The following is an 8,718-nucleotide window of genomic DNA, read 5'->3' on the forward strand; positions in this document are numbered from 1 at the left end:
AAGTATTTATAGGACTTGACCGGATCAGATCGGATTGGCTCCGATCGAATCGGATCAGTTCAGTTCGGATTACTCACTAACTCGAACTCGACTCATTTTTCATTCGGATCTGATTGGGCCAACTCGATTCGACCTGATCCTGACCTTCGGTTTGGATCCGACCGGTTCGATCAAATCCGATCCGTTGGATTGTACCCAACTCTAGTTATACATGCTAAATGTAAAAATAGAATTACAGCAAGACAACATCTTTTGAACGAGGTGTACTGTAAGCCAAAAAGTCTGTAATGTGATCATTAATGTCAGGAGCAATGATAATCTTGTGTCGAAAATTATTGTGGAAAAGCTGCGACTAAAAACAGAAATGCATTCATCTCCGTACACGATTGGATAGATAAAAGAGGTTAACAAAACAGAGGTAATCGAACAATGCACTGTCTCATTTTCAATTGGTAAAAATTATAAGGATAAAGTACTTTTTAATGTAGTCCACATAGAAGTTTGTCATATGTTACTTGATCGACAATGACAAAATAATATTGATGTTATTGCTACAAATAGAGGTCGAGATAGCGCATTTAAATTTACTAAAGACGGTAAAAAGATTGGATTCATCTCTATGGGAACGGAGGACCAACCAAAGACTTCTAAAGTTGAGGAATAGTCTCTCACAACTAAACATGCTTTTGTTAAACAATCTGAGGAAATAAGAGTTATATATGTATTAGTTAAAAAGAAAGAATATATGGAGCCTGTATATGCGTTAGTTGAAAAGAAAGAATATATGGAGCTTGTGAACACCCTAGGGAATTTGAAACCAGTGGTGCAGGAATTCAATGCGATTGTGCTTGATGAACTCCCTAATAAATTGCTTCCCGTACGAGATATACAAAACTACATTAATCTTGTCACAGGGATAAGTTTGCCCAATTGCCCATATTATCAGAAGGAATGTGAAAAGGCAGAAGTGAAGGAACAGATCGATACTAGCCAAGTCAAGGAGAGCATGAGTACATGAATTATATCATCTCAAGAGTCTAATGCCAAGTACAAGAAAAAAGCTAATAAACATCGGCATCAAAAGTTATTTCGGAATCATGAACCAAGTCCATTAAGTAACTTGAGAATGAGTTTTTTCCAAGCGGAGGAGTCTAATATAGAACGTGTCACAAATACAGTCTTAGCGTGGTTGGACCAAAAGAAGGTGGACCGTAAATTAATCATAACTTTTTATCCGGGTATCGTTACGACGCACCAAATCGAGTATTATGAACCGAAGCAGAACGAGAACTTGAGAACAAGTTCTTCTGAAGTAGAGGGGACCGATGTAGAGCGGGTTGCGGACACTTTCATGTCCAAGATGGATTAGAGAATGTCCGATCAAAGGCAGAAATCATCAAGACCGTCAGAACCTTAAAATAACTATATCTCGCAAACCGGAATGAGTTACTCGACGTACCATATATGATTTTGGGGTAGGACTAGCTACTTTAGCCAAATGATGCTGGGTTTCCCATGCCAAATTTGCGAGATTCCATCATATGAACGGCCGAATTATATGTTTAATTCCGTTTTTGCTATAAATGTAAGTTTTATTTTGATTATAACTCCTCATCCGTTGGGCTTCAAGAGTTGCGCCCAACATGAAAAGTGTTTAGAATAATTAGGAGAATAACGTGGTTAAGCTACATGGGACACTTACTATAAATAGAAAATTTACTATTTATAGTAAGTTACGAATTTTAGGGAATTTTAGTTATAATTTAATTCAAGGGTGCAAACTCATTTATTTCATCTATCAATCAATTTACAAATTTTCATGAATACTATTTCTATTTTCTTGTTTTTTTTCCTCGTGGATTCAAGAAGTCTTTGTGAGGAATCCAGATAAGCTCCATGGATTCGAAATAGTTATCCTTGAGGAAGATGGTGATCGACCTCATCATGTTCATCCTTGCCCCAATTTATCTAGCCATATATATATATATATATATATTCTATCAGATTTCTAGGAAATATTCATTTCCAATAAAAATAGACTATTTTTATTAAAAATGAATATTTCCTAGAAATATGATAGAACCTTAGTTCTTCTTCACAAGAAGAGAAAATGAGCATGGCGTCAGTGTCAATGTACAAAGGACTAACCCTACCTATTTAGGCATTTGAGGATTATTATTAGCACTGGTGGCACAGGTAACGTGCTTCGCTCGTATGCTTACCTTTACATGTTGGCACCTTTAATATGTCAAGATTGGTTGTGGTGTATGTGGTGTGTTTGTGTGTGTGTGTGTATATATATATTATATAACTACATGGTATCCCTGCCTCTTTTAAGCCGCAAACAACGTGCATTGGATAAATAATGATGGGAAAGGAAATCAAACTCATAGATGTCCATGCATCAGGTAAATCATGGGGAAGGGAATCAAACTCGCAACCCACCTCACTAGCCATTCACCCAAATCCTAGGTGGGTTCTATGCAGGACAATGTCACACACACCGGCTATACTTAATTTCAGGGACGTGTCCGTTTTGCGCCTGTCATGGATCGGGATCCAGCTTGTGTTGTCACCTTATGGGTCCACATGCGGTAATGGTTATTGTCTTGAGCTGTCCCATATTCTCATTACTCCCATAAGCTATTATCACATAATTGTAATTTAAGCGATGATCCTAATCTTTGATTTTTAGAGTTGAACATGAGTATAGTTTCCAATACCAGTTGGTATTTATCTGACAAACTAGGGATAAAGTTTCCAATACCAGTTGTACTGGATAAGTGATGTCATACTAAAACTTCTGCTTCCATCCAAATGCCTTGAAAGCATTGGAGTTATTTCAGCTAGTTAATGGCTGGTGCCATGCGCATGAGTGAGAAGAGATGGGAGATACAAATCAGATTGATGTTGGTTGGGTCTGATAATTTGGTTGGGCTATGTTCACGGTGGGACCCACCTGATGAATGGCTTAGATCATCCAGCGTTTCCTCCAAGGCACGTGTATTTAGGAGAGATGAGGAGACCTACTTTAACAAGAAATTACATCATGCACCCTACGAAAGACTAACATCATAGGTTAGGGTCTGTTTGATTTATCATGTATCAGGGAAATACTCCGTAAAAGGCTCGTTATTATCTTTTTAACTCTGTTTGAAATTTCAGGTGTATTTTCATTTCGAAAATTGATCTAAAAAAGTAGACTTAAATTTGTGAACTTTAATGTGATGTGCATGACATATCCACACCGTCCATCTGTTTTATCAGAATATTTCAGGGCCTAAGTCTAAAATTGAGACAGATGCAACACTCAAGTGGCTCATACCACATGAAACAATGGCCTTAAACATCCACCATTGAAAGTTATTTTGTTCATTGGGCACACATAGATGTTTATTTGTCATCTAATCTGTTCATGAAGTCATAAAAACATTGATAAGGGATAAACACAATTATCAGCTTCATCCAAAACTTAAGAAGGCCACACAAATTTTTATATGGTAAGCATCCAATTTCCAATGTTTCCTGTGGTGTGGTCCATGAAGCTTTGGATCTGCCTCATTTTTAGGTTCATGGCCTAAATGAGGGTGACATATAGGATGAACTACGTAGATAAGCCATGTACATCACAGGGGGCCCTACATAGCTATCCTCTCGGTTCCAGCTATTAAAAGTTAAGCAGTCAACATCTGCATCGATGCGGTAATTAAACAGGCCCTTTTCTAATAATATAATATGAGAGGCTGTGTCGGAGAAAGAGTCAAGTATTTTCATGGAACCTTCGCATTTTCATGCAAACTATATGATGTTAAGCCCGCCTTGGTACATTTTTTCTTCCTCCACTGTCTCGTGGACAGGAAATCTGACCCGTGAAAATGGTAGGAAATGTCATGAAGATCACCTGACACAGAAATCAAGCCTGTTCACTCATCAGTTGGCCATCAACATCGAAATGAATGGACGGATGATGTCTAATCCAACATACAAGTGTGGACCATCTCATAAGTGGATCAGCTGATTTTTCTACTAGATGATCTTCATTATGTTTCCCACCTTTTCCACGGTTCTGATGTCATGCATGTCGACAGGTTGATGGGAAAATACAGTGTAGCATGGTAAGCTTAGTATACTATGGTTGTATGTAATGATTCCATTATTCGAATAGCATGGATTTCGTAAGTAGCAGTTATACCGAATTATGCAGATCTTGATGGTTTACATGGTCAAATCTGCACCACAGCGCACACGGAATACATGGATAGTTTTGCACCATTGTAAAATGGTGGTGACAGACTCTTCAACCCTACAAGGCAATCCGGACCGTCTGAATGTGACCTAACTGTGATGGATCACAACCCAAATCTGCAGTGAGAAGTTGGTACCAACAATCTAATTTTGCCCTTTGAATTTAGACTTCATACTTTCAGCCGTCCATTTGATAGCCTTCATTTGGACGGTTAGGCTTAATTTATCAGATATCATTTTAGAGACATAATCCACCTATGAATATTTGACGATGGTCCAGATAATTGTAAATGGGTGCCACATGTGAGTCACCACCATTTTCTAAACTGTCTACCACATGAATCTACATGTATAGATGGTTGTTTTTTTTTTTTTTTTTTCCAATGCAAAGCAAAAACAAAACAATTACAAAAGAATAATAAAACAAGTGTTCAAATCCTTGAAAGTAGACGTTTATTCAACCATTCCAAAGTAATCTTTCTTGACGCAGTTTGGCTAGTGACGCTGCGACCAGCCAAGTGGCTAGTGGTTGGTGCTACGTGGACCCACCATGATGTATGTGTTTTATCCAGGCCGTCCATCCATTTTGAACGATAATTTTAGTTCTTTATCGAAAAATTGAGGTGGATCCAAATATCAGATGGACCACACCATGGGAAAACAGTAGTCATTAAATGTCCAACATTAAAAACCTCCTAAGGACCACTGTAATGCTTGCTTGACATCTAACCTGTTTATTAGGTAATAAATGGCCCCAAGAAGTTTTTAATGGTGGGCATTTAATCAACACTATGCGGTCCACTTGAGATTTGGATCATTCTCATTTTTGGGCTCATATCATAAAATGATATGGAAGAATGGGTGTACGGCATGGACGAAACACATACATCATGGTGGGGCCCGGGTCAGTAGCCAATCCGTTTCCATCTTTCAAACGACCAGGCCTATAGGCCAAGATCTATTTTCAAAACAACCATCGTTTCTCTCACCCCATATAACTCAAAAGAGACTCCATGTCCACCAACCACCACACCACCTTCCCATCCTACATCTTTGCACTGTATATAGATGGGTTTTAAGTTTTTAGAAGTGGCCCTATGTTTTGGTAATCTAGACCATTGGTTTATTAACTCCCACCATGGATAGATCATCGGGGTTTTTGGTTTGTTTTATTTTGTTTTCTTTGTGTGGCCCACTTGATGACTTGATTTGCCTTCTTTGGACATCAAGGTGGGGTTCACTTCTTGAATGGGTTGGATATCATCCAAATATCTCGTGGTGCCCACAATGGCCTGGTACAACCTAATTTGCTTACGGTGCTACCACCTGATGGACCAAGCTGATTTTAATGGGGTATGGCTTCCATTTATTAGACCTGTTAAAAACCAGTGGGGTTTGGGTCCCACCTTTTAGTCTCGCTTAAAAATCAGGTCAGGTTCAAGTCAGGTCCATGTGATGAACCCGGTTAGAGTCGAGTCCGGTACACGATTCAGATGGGATTGTTCCCATCAGGATCCTTTGACCATTGCTAGCCACAGCTGGTGACTTATCTGAGTCGTCATAACTAACCGGCTCAAGTCAACTCGATCTTGATAGGGTTCAGAGGACTTGCCTGGTCCGAAATGATTGGGGACAACTTACAATATTAAAAAGAAACCATAATAGCAAAATTACAAATAAGAAATATCAAAATCATCTGCAGTAATTCTAAAGATCACCATTAAAACTAGGATGTATAATCATTAAAACATGCTGCATGAAGAACATGAGCCATATATGATGGCCGGAATGACGTGACCTAGGAATGCATAACCATTAAAACATGCTACATGAAGAACATAAGCTAGATGATGGAACCAATAGATCTAGGATGCATAACCATATTAAAACATGCTACATGAATAACAGATGCTAGATAATGGAACGAGGAGACCTAGGATGTATAACCATTAAAATATGATGATCAAGAACTAGAACGGGGTCACTTATAGGAAAGGATGGCGAAGATCGCCTGAATGATGGTGGCCAGAATGACGATGGCAGCTGCTAACGTAGCAAGGCCGGCCCAAGGACTGGTGAAATAATTGCGTCTCAAGCTCGCCCACCACATGTTCCATTTCGTCTTGCAATGTTTTTCCACATCCTTGTATAGATCCGAAAGGTAATTATTCTGGAAATCAAATAGCCCATAGCCAAGCGAGTTGAATAGGTGAGCCACTTCCTCATTGCTTCCCATTAAATGATTTATGATCCCATTCCGATGGAGCAACGCCACATCCTTGGACGTATTGATGATGCAATCCATGAAGACGATGTAAGTCATGAAGCAGATTCTAGCTTTTGGGTAGCATTCTTCGAACATTAGAAGGTTCCGAAAGAGAGTTTTGGTGTAGGAATTTATGGACAGTGGTGGGATTTCCAACACTCCATTGCTAAATTTCACCTCCAAGATGCTACTCCACTCCACTCTCTTCTTGAACTTGACCCCTGCAAGTTGGAGCTCAGCCACGCAAGGGATCATCTTTGAAGTTACTTGGGGGGTTGACGGTGGCGACAATAGTGGTGATTGATGGTTACTAATGGGCAACTTGGCTGAATTTGAACATGGAAATAAAACTTTCGAGAGGAAGAATGGTTTCTTCGATTCAACAGTACGATTGAATATTGGAAGGTTGGACTGGTTGTTAAGAGTCTGGGTCGGTATCAAATACCAGTGGAACAAATCGAGCAGATGATGAGGACGAGGGATGCAATCCATCATCACGACTTTATAAGCAGAAGGCATGATTTCATGGAAGAAATTAAAAAAGAAATCAAAGGCAAGCTCCACTAATGAATACTTGAATGGTTTGTGCGTATCAAGGATAGCCATTTCGAAGATACGCAACAGAACTATGAAAGGAATTTGATTTTCGAGGAGCAGCATATCATACCCAATGAGGACCAACATCCAACTCGTACTAAATAATGGGTCCATCTCGAGTAAATCCTTTTTTAGCTTGATAAAGAACTCTACAATGAAGCAACCATCAAGCAGAATCATTTCCACGAACTCAGTGCGTTCCCAGTATACATCGTCAGAGTAGCAACTTCTCACTACATACTCCCATTTCACCATCTCGTTGATGTAGTCCTTCAATGTCTTTAGGGGATTGCGTTCGAGGATCGAATCTAGATACCGCCATTTGTGTTTTTCCATACCTTGTAGTGTCCTTTTGCCATGATGGTATGGGCCGATTGAGAGGATCTGGGACTCGTAAGCAGGCCAGTTTGGTTGTCGGATGCTTTGTGGGACTCTATAGATGGTGGGAGGATTTCCACATCCGAGGTGGGAAACGGATGCAGCGCGTAATTCATTCATGGAATTGACGACTGGATCAATCCCAACTGTAGATTCACTCGTGGAATTGGCTATTGGAAGAATCTCCTCTATAGATTCATGCCCACCTGAGTTCAAACTCCTCGGGAGGGCTCCCCCCGTGCCTATTGGGTCGTCATGCCGATTCGCAAAATTCATTTGGGACGTCCCGATACCAGACGTGGCCAATGCGGCTTTCTGGGCCAATATCTCATTCGACGACGATATGCCCTCCATATCGGTATCAGTTGTGGACATTGTATACCCGGTACACTGATTTGAGTGCTTGCTGCCTCTTGGCCATCTATTCTCACCTCACATCTGAATTTAAGGCGTGGATTGCGTCATGTGCTACACACCACCCACCTCTATGGTGTGTTCACGTCACCAAGTTAGGTGTGTGTTATTTATATCCACATCGGCCATCATTTTCACCAAAGTATACATACTTAAGCTCATTTGGTAGTGGTTTTAAATCAAGCTTTGGAATATTAGTTGGTGATGGCAGAGGTTGCGAGTTCTCGATAAATAGGATTTGAGTGCGCGGTCTCCATTGGTACATACCAATGTCTTGGATGGTAGTGCTCTTATTATCATCACAAATTTCAGCAAGCACTTTTTCTAAATCAGAATTTTTCAAATCCCCAAAGACTTGAATCAATTCTTTAGTCAGAATAGGTTCCAATTCCTCTTCTTCTATCAAGCAGTCCATGAAATTCAGCCCATGGATTTCATTATTATCAATTGGCTGCTTACATAGATTGAAAATATTTAGCTCAAGAGTCATGTTACCAAAAGACAAGTTCATCATTCAATTCCTGCAATTTATGATTGCATTTGAAGTTGCTAGGAATGGACGGCCTAAAATGATGGGAACTTGAGTGTTAGCATTTACACATGATTCAATGTCTAGTACAATAAAATACATGGGGAAGTATAATTTCTTCACTTGGACTAGCATGTCCTCTAAAATTTCCCTTGGTACCTTAATAGAGCGGTCAATGAGTTGGAGTGTAATTGTGGTTAGTTTAAGCTCGCCTGACCCCATTTATTTGTAAACTAAATAAGGTACTAAGTTGACACTTGCATCCAAATCTAGCAAAGTATGCTCAATT

The 8,718-nt window shown here is 39.7% G+C and overlaps 1 protein-coding gene across 1 annotated transcript; it reads right to left on the minus strand.

Moving 5' to 3' along the window:
* Positions 1–5,981: 5,981 nt before the first annotated feature.
* LOC131231207 (UPF0481 protein At3g47200-like) lies at positions 5,982–7,556 on the minus strand. Its single transcript, XM_058227321.1, has one exon. It carries the CDS (start codon positions 7,442–7,444, stop codon positions 6,227–6,229), a length of 1,218 nt encoding a protein of 405 aa, XP_058083304.1. The 5' UTR covers positions 7,445–7,556; the 3' UTR covers positions 5,982–6,226.
* Between the last annotated feature and the right edge of the window lie 1,162 nt (positions 7,557–8,718).

This window comes from Magnolia sinica, chromosome 17 (assembly GCF_029962835.1).
Source record: "Magnolia sinica isolate HGM2019 chromosome 17, MsV1, whole genome shotgun sequence".
NCBI classification, from domain to species: domain Eukaryota; kingdom Viridiplantae; phylum Streptophyta; class Magnoliopsida; order Magnoliales; family Magnoliaceae; genus Magnolia; species Magnolia sinica.